Source organism: Oryza glaberrima, chromosome 7 (assembly GCF_000147395.1).
Source record: "Oryza glaberrima chromosome 7, OglaRS2, whole genome shotgun sequence".
Classification (NCBI taxonomy): Eukaryota; Viridiplantae; Streptophyta; class Magnoliopsida; order Poales; family Poaceae; genus Oryza; species Oryza glaberrima.
This window is the reverse complement of record NC_068332.1, coordinates 14,523,726-14,541,475: the sequence shown is the minus strand read 5'-3', so window position 1 is coordinate 14,541,475 and position 17,750 is coordinate 14,523,726. Positions and strand designations below refer to the sequence as shown.

At 42.5% G+C, this 17,750-nt stretch overlaps 2 protein-coding genes across 2 annotated transcripts; both read right to left on the bottom strand.

Moving 5' to 3' along the window:
* Nucleotides 1–7,606: 7,606 nt before the first annotated feature.
* Nucleotides 7,607–9,256, bottom strand: LOC127780474 (5-pentadecatrienyl resorcinol O-methyltransferase-like). Its single transcript, XM_052307388.1, has 2 exons — nt 8,434–9,256; nt 7,607–7,995 (listed from the first exon to the last, which is right to left on the bottom strand). The coding sequence occupies exons 1-2, from the start codon at nt 9,238–9,240 to the stop codon at nt 7,693–7,695; spliced, it is 1,110 nt and encodes a 369-aa protein (XP_052163348.1). The 5' UTR covers nt 9,241–9,256; the 3' UTR covers nt 7,607–7,692.
* A 6,481-nt stretch (nt 9,257–15,737) lies between these two features.
* On the bottom strand, nt 15,738–17,531 carry LOC127778699 (uncharacterized). Its single transcript, XM_052305321.1, has 3 exons — nt 17,246–17,531; nt 16,997–17,140; nt 15,738–16,191 (listed from the first exon to the last, which is right to left on the bottom strand). The coding sequence occupies exons 1-3, from the start codon at nt 17,474–17,476 to the stop codon at nt 16,048–16,050; spliced, it is 519 nt and encodes a 172-aa protein (XP_052161281.1). The 5' UTR covers nt 17,477–17,531; the 3' UTR covers nt 15,738–16,047.
* Nucleotides 17,532–17,750: the final 219 nt, after the last annotated feature.

Below are 17,750 nucleotides of genomic sequence, written 5' to 3'. Positions count from 1 at the left end.
TGCCCGGTCGACGGCAAGGCTCTACACCATGGTCGCGGGGGTGGGGTGGGGGACTGGCCCATCTTCTTCCTTCCTCTCCCTCTCTTTCTTCCTTTCCCCCTCCTTTCCTATACCTTCTCCCTCCAATATTTTTCTAGGAGAACTCGTCGGAGACTCAGTGGCCAGAGCTCTCGCATGCTTCCTCGAGCTCAGATAAGGAGGGCAAGCTCACCGCCAGCACGTATTCTCCTGAGCTTGGCCAAAGGTGCGGTCTCTGTCGAGCTTGTTGCCGATCCCCTCTTCTTCCTTGGCCAAAGGGGCGGGCTCGCCGTCAAGCTCGGCACCGACGCCAACAATTCAGTCAAGATAGATTGTTCATCTTGCTTGCTACTGCTGTTTTTCAACACACACCATGCTACTGTATATAGAACATTCTGAAACACAACATGAAGGTGCAGAAGTGGTTGATGAAAGCTTCGACAAGTCTCTGCAACCCAACTGCTTGCTGCTGCCTCCTCCCCGTGCGGAGCTACTCCTTCCCAGCGCCGTCGTTTCCGCCGGCAACCGCGCGCTGCACGCGGCTGCTCCTTCTCCGTGCCGCCGCCGCTGCCTTCGGCAAGCCGCGCGCGTGGCTGCTGATTGCTACACTTCACGGCGCCGTTATGTTAGTTGTCGCCGCTCGCAAGGCACCCGAAGGGAGAAACATCTTACTTTCACCCAAATAATTGCTGACGTGGAGTATTTATACAGCTGGCATCCAAGTGTACCAAAACCACCATAAAAACAGCTTAAGGGGTTAAAGTGTCCGATTTTAATAGTTGGAAGGTGTATTATATCCGCTTTTGTAATTTAGGGGTGCATTTTAGACAAACATAAAAGTTAGAGGGTGTAAAATGGACTTTTCCCTTAAGAATAACATCAGCCTCTCTCAAATCCTTCATTTCAAAACTCTTTGACATATAGTCCTTGACCTCCTCAATCACATTGAGGCTGGTCCCAAAGATCAATATGTCATCGACATATAAGCACAAGATCACTCCTTCTCCCCTACCATAGCGATAGTACACACATTTGTCAGCTTCGTTCACAACAAAGCCTACAGATGTAAGCGTGGTGTCAAACTTCCCATGCCATTGCTTAGGTGCTTGCTTAAGGCCATACAAGGATTTCAACAGTTTACACACCATTCCCTCCTGACCTTCTAGTACATACCCGTCTGGTTGATCCATATAGATCTCCTCCTCCAGCTCTCCGTTTAGGAAAGTTGTCTTAACGTCCATCTGATGGACGAGAAGACCATGAGAGGCCGCCAGAGCAAGTAGTACTCGAATCGTGGTCAAGCGAGCAACTGGTGAGTATGTGTCGAAAAAATCCTCGCCTTCCTTTTGGGTATAACCCTTGGCCACAAGCCTTGCCTTGTACTTTTCAATTGTACCATCAGGCCTAAGCTTTTTCTTGAAAACCCATTTGCATCCTACAGGCTTGCACCCATATGGACGCTCAACGACTTCCCAAGTATCATTAGACATAATCGAGTCCATCTCACTGCGTACTGCTTCCTTCCAGTAGTCAGCGTCAGGAGATGAATATGCCTCTTCTATGGTTCTTGGGGTGTCATCCACGAGGTATACAACGTAGTCATCTCCAAAGGATTTTGCAACCCTTTATCTCTTACTCTTACGAGTATCTACAATGTTGTCCTCCTCAGGATTTTCCTCAGGCGTTTGATCATTGTGTTCTATCGGTGCAAAGTGCTCATGGGGCATGACAGTTTCTTGACTAGAAGTGCTAGGTGTATGTTTCATGGGAAATTCATTCTCAAAGAATGCAGCATCTCTAGACTCAATAATTGTACCAACATGCATATCGGGTACTCCAGAGTTTACTATTAAGAATCTATAACCCACACTGTGAATCAACAGTATTTGGTCTAAGTTTTCGCTTTTTGGCTATAGGTACATTTACCTTGGCCAAACAGCCCCATGTTCGTAGGTATGAGAGATTTAATTTCTTCCTTTCCCATTCCTCGAATGGTGTCACTTCCTTATGCTTCATTGGAATTTTATTCAGGACATGACACGCAGTCAAAACTGCCTCACCCCACCATTCCTTGGAAAGCCCCGCAGTGTCTAACATGGCATTCACCATCTCAGTTAGAGTACGGTTCTTTCTTTCGGCCACCCCATTTGATTGAGGTGAATAGGGAGGCGTCCTCTCATGAATAATTCCAAACTCTTCGCAAAAGGATGCAAACTCATTGGAAAAATACTCCCCACCTCTATCAGACCTCAACCGTTTGATTTTCCTTTCAAGTTGGTTTCTACCTCAACTTTATAGGTCTTAAAGTAATGCAATGCTTCATCTTTTGTTTTCAATAGATACACATAACAAAATCTAGTGCAATCATCTATCAGTGTCATGAAATATTTCTTTCCCCCTTTAGTCAACACGCCGTTCATTCGCACAAATCGGAATGAACAAGTTCTAGAGGTGCCAAATTCCTCACCTCAGATACCTTGTGAGGCTTGCGAGGTTGTTTCGATTGAACACAAGTATGACACTTAGAACCTTTGACCAAAGTGAATTTTGGAATTAAACTCATGTTAGCTAAGCGCGTCATATAACCAAAATTCACATGACAGAGTCGCGAATGCCACACATTAGACTCATCATTCTCGCTAATATGGTTCACAACATTATGATTATTACACATGTCATTCAAAGAAAAGCGGAACAAGCCTCCGCTGTCATAACCTTTTCCAACAAAAGTTTCATATTTAGATACGACACATTTATTGGATTCAAACACAAGTCTAAAACCTTCTCTACACAATAGAGAGCCGCTAACAAGATTCTTCTTTATTGAAGGGACATGCTGCACGTTCTTCAGCTGCACGGTCTTTCCCGAAGTAAACTTCAGATCGACCGTACCAACACCATGAACAGTCGCAAGCGACCCGTTTCCCATCAATAAGGAGGAACCTCTCCCGACCTAATAAGAAGAAAACAGAGAAATGCCAGCACATACATGAATATTAGCGCCAGTATCCACCCACCAATCAGGTGAGTGAAAAACAGAGAGAACTGTAGGTAATATTTTACCGTACCCCGATGTTCCTCCGCCCTCGCTAATAACCATGTTGGAAGACTTCCTGTCTTTGCGCTCAGGACAGTCCTTGGCCCAATGCCCAGACTTGCCACACACAAAGCAGCTTCCCTTTGCCTTTCCCTTGCCTTTCTTCTTAAAGTTGGTTGCAGCCTTGGGTTTGACATCAGGCTTGACTTTCTTGTTGTTGTGGGATGCATGAGGGTTCTTCTTCTGTACCATATTGGCACTAGAACCTCCCTCAACCTTTTTGCCCCGGTTGTCCTTTGCCCTCGCCTTCTCCTCAACACCCATAGAGCCAATGAGATCAGAAACACTGAACTCTTGTCTCTTGTGCTTTAGAGAAGTGGCAAAGTCCGACCAAGAAGGTGGCAATTTGGCAATAATGCCACCCGCCACAAACTTGTCCGGCAACTTACAGTTGTTGTTCTCAAGTTCCTTAGCCAGCATCTGAATCTCATGAGCTTGTTCTACTACAGAACGGTCATCGACCATCTTGTAGTCATAGAACTGCTCTATGACATACAGCTCACTGCCGGCGTCGAAAACTCCGAACTTGGCCTCAAGTGCATCCCACATGTCCTTCCCGGAAGGCATGTGCATGTACACGTCCACTATGTTGTCAGCGAGTACACTGATCAATGCTCCACGGAACAGGCAATCCGAAGCCTCGAACTTAGCCTCTTCCTTGGGAGAGAGAGGTGATTCACTTCATTTGCCCCGTGAAACATAGAAGCATTGCATCGCTGTCAACCACAATAGTGCACGTGTTTTCCACCTCTTATAGTTTGAACCATCAAATGCATATGGTTTCAGTGCAGCAGCAAAGCCAACTACCGAAAATGACCTATCAGGTTTTTGGATTGCTGGAAATATGGTCATATATCGGCATATTTTAATCCAAAATATTAAGACAATAATCATGGCATGAACAATGTGGGGTGATCTAGTGACAACATGTAGCATAACCAGTAGCATGCTTAAGGTATCATAAGCATCATGCACATACCAAGGACGCAAGTGACTTGCGACTAATACGACTAACAGCGGTATGAACGAATGAGTTAACAGCAAGAGAAGGACATACCCCGAGAATGGCCCTCCGCTGGATTGTAAGGCAGAATTGCCTCCGTTGGTGTTGACGTTCGCAACAGCTCCGGCTCCCGGCGTGCCATCTCCAGAGACAGCAGCACCGGCACCGGCGGCAGCTCCGGCTCCAGGTGTCCAGGCGTAGACATGGTGGACGACGAGACAACAACGAACAGAGCAGTCGTGCGGGGCAGTCGTGCGGGAAGCACTCCCCAAAAACCTGATCACCTGCCTACCCGGTGCAGATCTCAGGCGAAGGTGTGGTTTCGGAGGCCCTGCTCCTTCCGATCTCTCGTGCGTGCAAGCGATCAGAAGCGAGGAAGCGAAAACAGAAGCAGCAGGCGCGCGCGGAGGAGGAAGAACACCAGGGAGAGGAAAGCATGCGAATCGTTCTGATCGGACTAGCGGCCTCCTTATATAGCAGGAGAGATTCCGCCAGTTGCTGCACACGAGTCGTGGGATCGTGGGATCGTGCACGCGCCGTTACCGAGGCAGTCGTGGGAGCGAATCGTTCTGATCGGACTAGCCAGTTGCCGCACACACGTCGTGGGATCGTGGGATCGTGCACGCGCCGTTATGGAGGCAGTCGTGGGAACGTGGGATCGTGGTTGCAAACAGGATAGAGACGTGACGACACGCACATATAGCAGGAGAGATTCTGCACACGCGTCGTGGGATCATGGGATCGTGCACGCGCCGTTACGGAGGCAGTCGTGGGAGCGAATCGTTCTGATCGGACTAGCCAGTTGCCGCACACACATCGTGGGATCGTGCACGCGCCGTTACGGTGGCAGTCGTGGGAACGTGGGATCGTGGTTGCAAACAGGATAGAGACGTGACGGCACGCATGCACGCCAGCCTCGCCCTGGCCTGGCGCGCGCGTGTGGCTTTCCGATTCCCACCTCAACCGGTCAACAGGGAGCCTCCAATAACTCCCTATTTAAGTTGAGATACTCCTCGCTTAATTCCTGAGGTGGTATTATTATCCTTAACACTTATTATGGGCCTTTGAGATTTAATAGAATAAATCGGGCCTAGCCCAATTATTCTAACAGCTTTCTCATTTGTCACTACATGCGTAGAGATGTTGGCTGACATGCCCATTTTTGGTTGTGATGAATGTGTATACACTGACGTGACAGTTTGCTAAGACCTGGTTTTATTTTGTGCACAAAATAAATGGTATATACTTTGTGTGAACTTTTTCATAGAATAGGGAAACAAACACATGACGTTCTTTTTTTAAGAATAAATCTTATGTTTGTGTGGCTAGGAAACAACTTTTTTTGTTTTGTATTGGTGAAGTTGTGGCCGCATTATCCTCAAAGGTATCATAATTAAGCCAATATCCACACATGTAACTGAGTTATTTTTCGTAGAAACTTGGTGTGGTTCAGGGTTTTATTCCTATCATCCCCTCTCGAGCCTTTTTTAAAAGAGGGCACACTTTTGTGTCTATGCAATATATGCGGGTGTTGGGGATCTTTCATATAATCACAAAAGAAAGTATACATATATCTGTAGTAAGATATGTTGTCTTTACATAACAAGGAATATTCAAGGAAGGGTAATTGTGGCAAATAGGATATGCTTGTTACAAAAATCTTACTGCAAACTATGTATTCATGCTCTACCATTCTCCTTTAATGTACATTATTGCAAATACATTTTCATCAGAGAATTCATTAATCACAAAAGCTGAAGACAAAAGGTACGGAAAAAAACAAATCTTCATAATGTGGACACGACCGCGATGTCTTGATTATGACATTTTCTTCTAAGGTATCAAACAAAAGACTCTCCACTTGAAATGAATAAATAGAATCTTTACAGTGTTTGTATTCTAGAAATAGTAACAATGAGGATGCTGTATATGACAAGGAATATGAAAAAGACGGCTCGCCCACAGAAAACATCAATGTATATGACAAAATACGAGCGTGCACGCATCCTTGGTACACTGCCTTGCAGATAAGGTATGCTTTTTATAAAATGTAACCTGTATATCATCAATTAAGTTAATTAATCATATAAATTCGAGCTTATCTATTGTTATGCAGCATGAATGCTCTTGTTATGGTCGAGCTTGATGGGGAGACTGATCCACTTGAGGTAAAGTTCCGATTTCAGATTTCACAAATCTTCATAATGTGGACACGACCGCGATGTCCTGATTATGACATTATCTTCTAAGGTATCAAACAAAAGACTCTCCACTTGAAATGAATAAAGAGAATCTTTACAGTGTTTGTATTCCAGAAATAGTAACATTGAGGATGCTGTATATGACAAGGAATATGAAAAAGACGGCTCGCCCACAGAAAACATCAATGTATATGACAAAATACGAGCGTGCACGCATCCTTGGTACACTACCTTACAGATAAGGTATGCTTTTTATAAAATGTAACATGTATATCATCAATTAAGTTAATTAATCATATAAATTCGAGCTTATCTATTGTTATGCAGCATGAATGCTCTTGTTATGGTCGAGCTTGATGGGGAGACTGATCCACTTGAGGTAAAGTTCCGATTTCAGATTTCACAAATCTTCATAATGTGGACATGACCGCGATGTCCTGATTACGATATTGGTGGTGTTTGAATCTTCTGAAGATAAAGATAAAAATCAAGTGTTTCACGTAAACTGAGGTGGTAATAACGTGTGATTAATTGAGTTTTAATTATTATAAACTTGAAAATGGATTAATCCGATATTCTAGAACAACTTTCATATAAAAAGTTTTCGCACGAAACACACGTTTAGCAGTTTGAAGAGCGTGCCACTTTTATCCAAAAGTTTATCCAACTTTTGTTGGAGATTCGAGCAGGGCCATTATATTCCAAGGTACCAAACAAAAGACTCTCCATTTGAAATGAATAAAGAGAAGTTTTACGGTGTTTGCACTTCAGAAATAGTAAAGATATAATGCTCTAGAATAAAAGGTATCACGTAAAAAATATTTAAGTATTGATACATGTACTTAGATAGAAAGGGTAAAAAGATAATTTTATAAGGAGATGGAAAAGGGCATGATTTACTTTAATATTAGTTGTAGGCTCCTTTTAAAAAAAGGCAATGGTGGCGGCAGTGAATAGGTCACTCCAATAACTCTTGTATAGATTTTTTTTAACCAACTACTCCTACATGTTTTTTTAACCAATTACTACTTCATGTGCTTTAATATTACAAAATAGTTCTTAACAATTATTCCTATAATACAAGTTTATCATACAAAAACATCAACAAGAACAAAAATGTGCAAAAACATCACAATTAATTTATTCTAAACAATATTAGCATACATATAATTTACTTTAATTCGTAGCAAAGCACGGGTATTTAGCTAGTAGATTTCTTGAAAAAAAGGGGAAAGGACATCCTCGCATATATATTACAGAGAAAATAACGATATATAGCGCGTCCATGAAGCATAAGACAATGATAAAAGAAGACAACCACACCCAAGAGTGCAAGAATATATATAAAGTGGAGTTCCCATATACTGGGAAACCTATAGAAATACTTCGATAATGGATCGAAAACCTAACACTGGGCTAATCTTGTATTTAGTGAATCCTGCCTCCTTGAATATCTTGCGCCACTCTTCCTCGTCCCTTTCCTTCCCTGGTGTTAGAACCGAAATAATCAGATCAAACAATTGTTGGGTTCCTTGGCATATTGCTTCAGAAGCAGATCCAACTACAACATCTATAATGATGATCTTTCCTCTTGCAGCTCTAGAAGGAATAATTGCTTCCTTGCATCGTTTTAGTATCTTTATGCAGTCCTCATCACTCCAATCATGTAGCACAAACTGTAATCATCAAGAATTAATGTTATAATCTAAAATATCTTAAATTTTGTACTAACTTAGCTTGCTATCCAATACATGAAAACAGGGGCGGATCTACCCATTAGGCAGGGTGGATCGACCGATCCAGCTACAACCCGTGTCGCTCTACATCCCCAAGAACCCTCTACCCTCTTATAGTAGTCATTGGCCATCAAAATTAGGTATGACAAGGTGTAGGTGTGAACGTCCAACAAATTAGTCCGTCTCTTCATAATGCACGCACACCACAAATAATGATCGAGGCAGTTATGTGATTAAACTATAAATACGATATGTGTTGTGTTTGATTGCTTTTATCGAGTGAACATTTCCATTCTCCGCCCCATCTATATTTTGAAGCTGCGTCCGCCATGAAAAGTTGTCAGCAACACTACATTATATATATTGGATATAACTGACCTTAAGCAGGAGGGCATCTGCTTTGGGGATGAAATCCATCATATCACCTGCAACAAACTGAACAACATCGCCATGATCAGCCGGGATGGAATCGATCACGTGAGGAAGGTCCAGCACGGTGCACTTGATATGCGGGAACGCGGCGGCCACCGCCCTGGCCGCCGCGCCGGTGCCACCCGCGACATCCACCATCGAGGTGATCTTGTCGAACACCTGGCGGCCCGAGCCGTTGATGGCCATGTCCATGATAAACCGCGAGTCAGCCGCCATGGCGTCGTTGAAGAGCTCACCGAGATCCGGGGCGCGGCTGCAGGCGCCCCACAATCCCACGCCGTGCACCATCTCGAACGCCGTCTCCTCCTCGCCGCCGCTCCTGAGCCACTCGGCCATGCTCGTCGCCGGCGTCACGCATAGCGGCGAGAGCTGGAAGAGCACCAGCGGCAGGAGGCTCCTGCCTCCGCCGTCGCCGGCGGTGACGAGCAGGGACGACACGGGCGTGAGGCGGTAGTGATCCTCCTCCTCCTCCTCCTCGACCTGCGCGAAGACGCCCGAGGCGACCAGCACGCGCATGACGCGGCGCAGGAAGGGGAGCTTGGTCGGGTGGAGGGACAGCGCGGCGTGCAGGTCGTGGAGGGTGGCGCGGCCGCCGGCGCGGTGGATAGCGTCGGCGACGCCGAGCTTGGCGGCGCACCCGAGGGCCATGGACCTGGCGTAGCCCAGGCTGAGGTTCATGAGCTCCGTGCTGGCTTGCAGCAACAGCTGCTCGTGAGGGAGCTTGCCATGGCCGGCTTGCTGCTCTTTCTCCATGACTGGGCTAGCTTTAGCTAGCTTGCTGCTTCCTTGATTATTACCGTACCATGCATGGATATATATAGGACCGAGGGCTGCGGAGGCTTATCACTAGACAAAAAAAAAATAGGGCTGTTCTTTGGATCTCAGCCTCACATCATCAAATCGAATCTACTCTACCTGTACCTGAAAGTTAAAAACAAATAACTCTACCTGTATCTGTATTTCAAAGTATTTGGAATTTATTCACAAATATTAAAAAATTATACAGTACTACTTATATCATCAAATCACATCAAGTACAATAACCATACAATCGCCGTTAGGTTTCCGTCAGCAATGCTTAATTAAGTGCTATAAAAAGACGATTCTATCTCAACAAATTGTTAAAAGTTAATTAAAAGTTTTTCTTTTTCCGTCAGCTTACAATTTGTAGGTTGCTCTAAATTATTGTAAGTTGATGGAAAGAGCAAAAGTTTTAATTGGTTTTCAACAATTCATATAGGTAAAATAGTCTTTTATAGCACTTAGTGGAATTTTATTAACGGAAATCTAACGGTGACAGTATTTCTGTGACAAAAGCGTTTGTACGATGACATTTTCAAGTTGGGTTCATCGATGGTATTTCTTGGATTAGGACGTTTGTGCAATTCTTTGATTTTTCTCATATTTTAATTTGGAGAAGTATAAATTTGATTTGTGTCGATTGTGCGTCTTTAATGCGCCATACCTTTATAGGGAACCCCTGTACCCTGGCCTATCTGAGTATTCTCTCTTTTGTAGGGAATCCGCCATATGGCTGTACCTATATTTTAAAGTATTTGGAATTTATTCACAAATATAAAAAATATATACGGTATTACTTATCACATCAAATCACTTCTTATTTATATCTTTTTCATATTTTACCTCCAAACACTGTCGCACTTTAACCATCTCTCACCCCCTAATGCCCTAACATATCTCCTTGACAACGGACACTGGCTATGTTTGATTTGACATGAAAATGGAAGATTGAGAACATATGTAAAATGAAGTGAACCATTAGTGTGTTATTAATTGAGTATTAACTATTTTAAATTTTAAAAACAAATTAATGTGATTTTTAAAGCAACTTTCCTATAGATTGTTTTTTGCAAAACACATTGTTTAGTAATTAAGGAAGAGGAAGCGTGCACATAGAGAACTAGAGAAAACTTCTCTCACCAGCTACAGAACGCAACCTAAAATATTTTCTTCTAACTATTAATCCCTACCATGTACTAAATAACCTAAAAATACTTATATTTATCTTAGAAATACTTATATTTGTGTAATGGGAGTTGTTGGCATTTTCTTGATTTCTTCAATGTTCAAAGTTACTGTACCGCATAGGTTTTCAGTCGTTGTTTCTTTTTCACTATTCTTGAGTGAGTCCGACTTATAAGACATTGTGTGGGGGATACTACACGGGTAGTTGCACTCCCGCGCAGTGGATTTCCCCCCTCCAGTGTCACCCAGGGCTTGAAATTTCAGAAATTTCGCCCCTCACCGAAATCCTAACATCTCGACCAAAAATTTCGTTTTTTTTTTAATTTTTTGTGAATTTGGTCAAATTTTATTCAAAATCTGTCAAAAATTTAAAAAATTTCATACGAAATTTTTCCAAAATTTCCGAAATTTCGGTTCTATCACCCACCTGCGGCAGAAATGTCATTTTCGAAATTTAAAACCCTGGTCTCTCCTCTCTACGTGTATACGTAGTATATACTTTATATACATATGTATAAATTTTTATACGCATATGTAAAGTACAACACATATATATACAATATATATGTATTTATACGCATACACTTTTGATGTATAAAAAATATATACATATGTACAAACTTTATATACGTATGTATACTACATATAATTAAAAAATACATAAGGCTTCTGCCAACAATTTCCGTCTGTTTCTTTTTTTTTTCCTTTTTTCGGTTTTATTTTCCTTTCGCTGTCCGTCTCCTTTTTTTTTCGTTTCCATTTCCTTTTTTTCGTTTTTTTCCGTTTTATTTTCTTTTCGCCGATTTTCTTTTTTTTCACCGTTTTCCCTTTTTTTTCTTTTGTCGCTTTTTTTTGCGGTTTATTTCGTCGTGTCAAACCCAGCGTCACCGCCATGTTGTTTTGCCTCCCCATGTGTTTCTTTCTCCAATTAATTGCAAAAACTAATTCCTCACTACTCTCTCATCATTTTCCCTCAACAATTTTAGAGATTTTAATAAAAAAAAGAAAAAGGAGATCGAGTGGATTAAAATCCCTCAACAATTTTGGAGATCAAGAAAGATTCGACTGGATTTGATGGAGAGGATCGGCTCTATCATCGTACAGACACGAGATTATGTGAGCTCAACCGGATTAAATTTTGGAGATCGAGAAAGATTGGACCGGATTTGATGGAGAGGATTGGCTCTGTCCGGATTTGATGGAGAGGATCGGCTCTGTCATCGCACGGGCACAGGACTATGCTAGCTCAAACGAATTAAATTTTGGAGATCGAGAAAGATTGGACCGGATTTGATGGAGAGGATCGGCTCTGTCATCGCACGGGCACAGGACTATGCAGACTATACAAGCTCAACCAGATTAAATTTTGGAGATCGAGAAAGATTGGACCAGATTTGATGGAGAGGATCGGCTCCGTCATCGTACGGACACGAGACTATATAAGCTTGACTGGATTACAGAATTTGATGGGAGGATCGGCTACTATCCGAGCTTGACCGGAGTATCGAATTTGATGGGAGGATCGGCATTATGGTACAGGCACGAGATTGTTCGAGCTGGGCATACAGTTCCACTTGTGGGCTGAGCCGAAGATAGGTTGAGTAGAGGGAGGTAGTGGACTAGGTTAGGACTGGAGCTAGAAAGGAAGGAATGAGCCTTCGGTCCCAAACCAAAGGGAGTATAATGTATAGAATAAAAAACGTTTTTACCCCGTTGCAACGCACGGGTAGTTTTCTAGTAAAAACTAAAAATACCTTAAAACACGAGAAAAAGGAAAAACTGTCGCATACCCACGTGCTCCGCTATCTCCCCTTTCCGCGCGCGCCACGTGGCTGCACTACGTGGGGAGAGGGCGCTTTTCGCTTATGATCCTGAGATGTGTGCTTTCAGCGGACAAATTTATTGCGCTGTTTCTTTTCTCCATACTTGTCACGATCGATCGTGTGGGATGGTACAGGATGTTTTTTATCGAGGGGCACAATCGTCAGCCACTCATTTTACTTACAATAAGGCTGTGTTTAGATTCTAACTTTTTTATTCAAACTTCCAACTTTTCTGTCACATCAAATGTTTGGACACATGTATGGTGCATCAAATATGGACAAAAAGAAAAACTAATTGTACAGTCCGCCTGTAAATCGCGAGATGAATCTTTTGAGCCTAATTACGTCATAATTAGCTATAAATGCTACAGTAACCCACATGTACTAATGATGGATTAATTAGGCTTAAAAGATTCGTCTCACAGTTTATCGTTGGAATCTGTAATTTGTTTTGTTATTAGTCTACGTTTAATACTTTAAATTTGTATCCGTATACGTCAAAAAAAATTTTTGACAAGCAACTAAACACGGCCTAAGTAAAAGAAAGAAAATAGAGAAACAAGTCATTATGTTTCGCCAAATCTCTCTCTCTTTCGAGTATGTTGAGAGAAATTCGCTAATTCGAGTTGATTCAGTGCGCCGGGATCAGGATCACTAGCTACAGGAGTATTACCATAGTATATAGGAACTATTTAAGAGAATTCTGTAGCTTCTCAATTGTGATCTAGATTCTACGAATATATAATTGTACAATCCAGAAAACTAACTAGAAACCATAAGCAAAAAACTCAGCTCTTTCATACTCTCATAAACTGACTGTCAGCCAACAAATTCTCATAATCATAATCTTAAGTTTCCCAAACAGTATCATAGACCCGATCAATCAGTCCAAAAGCGCTCAGATTCATTATACTCGACCACCCGAGTACCGAGGTGCTGAGATTTGTGACAGCTAGCATGTTAAAATCACCAATACAAGTGCATGACTTTCTTTTTCCGATTGATAATCTGTGGCTGGTCAGAGAAAACATGTCGAATAGCTATATTTATATTTTGAGTAGAGTCCATCACCGGTCTCTAAACTTGTACCGTTGTGTCATCCCGGTCCCTAAACTCGCAAATCGACCGTTCAGGTTCTCAAACTTGTTCGACTGTGTCATCCCGGTCCCTAAACTTGCAGATCACTCGTTTAGATCCTCCAACTTGTTCAGATGTGTTACCCCGGTCCCTAAACAGGACGGTCTAAAAACTTTATATCAAAAAATAATTCATAACTTTTTCATGTGAACTCTAATGAAGACAAACTTTATATCAAAATTGTAGCCCTCGACGCGACCTACAACTTTCTAGTTGAAAAGTTTTTGAATTAAAAATGTTTAGGGTCCCAAAATATTGTTGCATGTTTATAGATTTTGAATTTTAATTTTAAAATTACATTTTGGGACCAAAAAATGACTTAAAATAAAAAAAATCAACTACAAAGTTGTATAGATCGGGTCGAGGGCTACAAGTTTAATATAAAGTTTGTCTTCATTAGATTTCACATGGAAAAGTTATGAATTATTTTTAAATATAAAGTCTTTAGACAGTCATATTTAACCCAGATGATATTTACATTCAAGTTTAGGAACCAGGGTGACATAACTGAACAGGTTGGAGGACCTAAACGAGTGATCTGTAAGTTTAGGGACCAGGATGACACAGTCGGAGAAGTTTGAGGACCTGAACGGTCGATTTGCGAGTTTAGGGACGGAGATGACACAGCGGAGTTTAAGGACCGGGATGACACAGCGGTACAAGTTTAGGGACCGGTGATGAACTTTACTCAAAATATAAATATAGCTATTCGGCATGTTTTCTCTGACCAGCCACAGATTATCAATCGGAAAAAGAAAGTCATGCACTTGTATTGGTGATTTATAGGGAGGAAGTATAAATTGATGTGTCCACTGCACCTTTTACAGGGCACCGCTGCCCTGTTCCCTGGCTTATCTGAGTATTCTCTCTATGTAACTAACAAAGAAATCATGTAAATTTCCTACTCTTAATTCAATTACGTGATTTACTTTGTTGCCATCAACTGAATGTCTGAATATTAATGAAGCAAGCTCATGTGACCACGTCAGCTTCCAATTACTCAGCTAAGTAGCAACTAATCTTTTCAATTGTCGAACTTAACTAGCTAACCAAACTAACCAATTATAAGTACCATACTTCAATGATTTGTCCATTCAAAATATTCAACCACAGGATCAAAACTTAAATTATAATGGTCTGGCCAACTGAGTATTTGGCCACATGGATATCATATCCCATTTCAATCCCATTGTATTAAAATCTTGCATTGTCATGGATATCATATCCCATTTCAACCCCATTGTATTAAAATCTTGCATTGTCATTGCGTGTATGTGCTATGCATGTATATGATGGCATGTGTATCCGTGCCTTCTTCCAGTAACTAGAAAGCAATGGTCTGCTTGGACATGTATGAATTCTACTCCCTACACTGTCTTTTTTTTTTTCTAGTCAAACATTTTTAAGACTAAGTTTCTAAGAAAGTATAGTAACATTTTTAACCCAAAACAAACATACTATCAAAATATATTCAATATTAGATTTAATGAAACTATTTTAGTATTATAGATATTGCTAATTCTTTTATAAACTTAGTCAAACTTAAATAAGTTTGATTATGAAAAGGTTAAAATATCTTATAATATGAAATGGAGGGGGTACAGGCCTATTCATGCCGAGGGCCGAAGGAACTACCATAAATCGTTAAAAGACATGATAGAATTCAGAGAATTTGTGCCTCTGACAGACAGAATGGTGTCCAGGCAGTGGAATGCAAAATGCAACAAATGCAGCAGGGATATACAGCTAGATAGATGACCCAATAAGACAGTATCATGGTTATGCCGTCGGCGTGTCAATAGAGGTGGCAATGGTATGGTTGGACATGTAAGAGTATTTGGGTGACATTGTTACTCTGACAGAATATATGACGTCTAGGCAAGCAGTGGCTGAATAGTGGAATGATTTATGATAATTATTTAAGGGTGAATAAATTTAAAACAATTTTCTAAGAAATTTATATATAAATATAGGTTTTACAAAAATCGTACCGTTTAGAAGCTCAGGATGACGAACGAAATGCAGTGAATAGAACAGGAAAATATATGGCCCAACATCTGGGAGATGCCGTGTATAAACTGGCGTATGTGGGCATGTATAAACTGGATAAATATCTATTTATTGCTGCAAGAAAGTGTCCTAAATATCAGCATTTTAAGATTTAATTTATTCCGTAAAAACCTCACGAACGTGAACAAGAGTATGCTGGGATCTGAATTGCGAGGAATCTGATTCAACGGAAACCACAGTTTAAATAGGACATGGATGAATACTGCGGAGCAATAAGACTTGAAGGTCAAAGCGTGAAAACAGAACTGTATCATATACTAGCTCGCATGGTTTAATCTTTTATATACTTCTTGTCTGGATGTCCTGACTAACATACATTCATTGTTGGCTGAAGTTCCAAGTGAAAATAACAAGGATGCGGAACTTAAAGGGAAGCCTTTCAAGGCATCTGAGCTTTGGAAGGTTGCTGGATAGGCATATGATAATGTTCTCATCTATGTTTGTGAATGTGGCATATATAGATTTGCTATATATGCACATATATATACTACACAGTAATTGTTGTGTAAACAAACACTTGGTCATCCACGTACCATGTGGTTTTTCACAGGCTCACCACAGGCATGATGTAGATGGTGGCTCGAGATGAATAGCAGAGCTTCTTGGTATCCTTGAGCCTAAACTCAACCGTAGTAACCACCACGGATCTGCCCTTCCTGAGTATCTGCGCTTCAACTTCCACTTCGGACTGCATCAACAAACAACGGGAACATCAGGGAAAAGAATACACACTTCACTCTAAACCTCTAATAAAATGGAAGTTTCTGAAAACGAGGAGTTGCATTTGTATGTTGTGGTTGAAATGGTTAATTTGTGCTTTCATACAGGGTATATGATGTTGTGAGTTTGGGCACCAGGCTAGCAACACAGTGCGGTAAAGTGGTAGTGCAATGACATTTTTATGCTGTGGAATGTCTGCACATTATTAAACTGGCACCATGTCCAGAAGGACTGAATTCTGTAATCTGGATTGTTCCTGTGCAAAATCAGCTTTCATTGGTAAATTATTACATGCATATATATCAAGAGAATAGCAAAGGGTTCAAATATATCACTGGAACTATTTAAGTGACAAAAGAATAAACTATGTTCATTTCACCATCTGTTTAGAACAGTTGTTTCCCTGTTTGGATGATTTTGATTCATCCTAGAAATAAATACACCTTCTACAGCTGGATCACCCACCCTCTTGCAGTCCTGAAATATATTTACCACCAGTCCTAGATAAACTACTTCATCTCAGATGGTGGACTAGCTGTTTCCAGATTACAATCCTAAAGAAAACAAAGCTCATCTCTTGCTAGATTACCCAGCACCAATTACCCCAACCACAGATCGGTCGCTGTAATCAATTTCCCTCCAATACCCAAGATAGGAATAATCCAATAAGTGAAACAAATTTTATTTAACGATGCAATTTTTTTTCTGAAAAAAGAAAAACGTAGGTTCGCCTGTTGGGGTTGGGAGGAGGTCGATGTTGTGTGTGTGCTCACATTGAGTCGGGCGGCGGAGAGATAGGCGGTGCTGAGCTCGCCGAGGAACATCTCCTTGTCGCCGGCCGCGGCGCGCGCGCACGCCATCCCGACGGCCTCCGCCACGGCCGCCACCATGCCGCCGTGGAGCGTGTTGTACCCGTTCTGCAAGTCGCGGATCGAGCAGCGACGACGTCATCACGACGCTAGGGTAGGAATAGGATAGGATTCAGCGGAGGAGGAGATGTGGGGGTGGGGGGGGGAGCTCACGACGGCGGCGGGGGAGACGGTGAGCGTGCAGGAGACGCGCGGGGAGGCGGAGGAGGAGACGGCGGCGGAGGAGAGGACGCCGCGGACGAGCGCGGAGTAGGCGGCGGGGAGCTCCGCGGGGGCAGGGAGGGGGTCCCCGGCGCCGAGGACCTGGAAGAAGCGCTGCGTCCACTGGCGGGACTCCGCCGGCGAAGGCTTCCGCCGCTCCTCCGGCGGCACGGGCGGCGGCATCTTCTCCTCCTCGCTGCCCGCTGCTGCGTGGACCGTGGTGAGGCTTGACCGGGTCCAAGCCGTGCAGGCCCGGAGTATTAATTGTAGGTTTGTTGACGGATAGAACTGAGACATGGACCGGCCCAATGCATTTTACGAGAGGCCCGGAAGGCGCAAGGCCCAAAAGCGGGCCGGGCTGTGCCTAAACTTTGGGTCTGTTTGGGGAGTTTAAGATTCGGAGAAACAGCGGGGTGAGAATCGGGAGAAGCCAGGAAATCCAGCTTCTAGCTAGTTT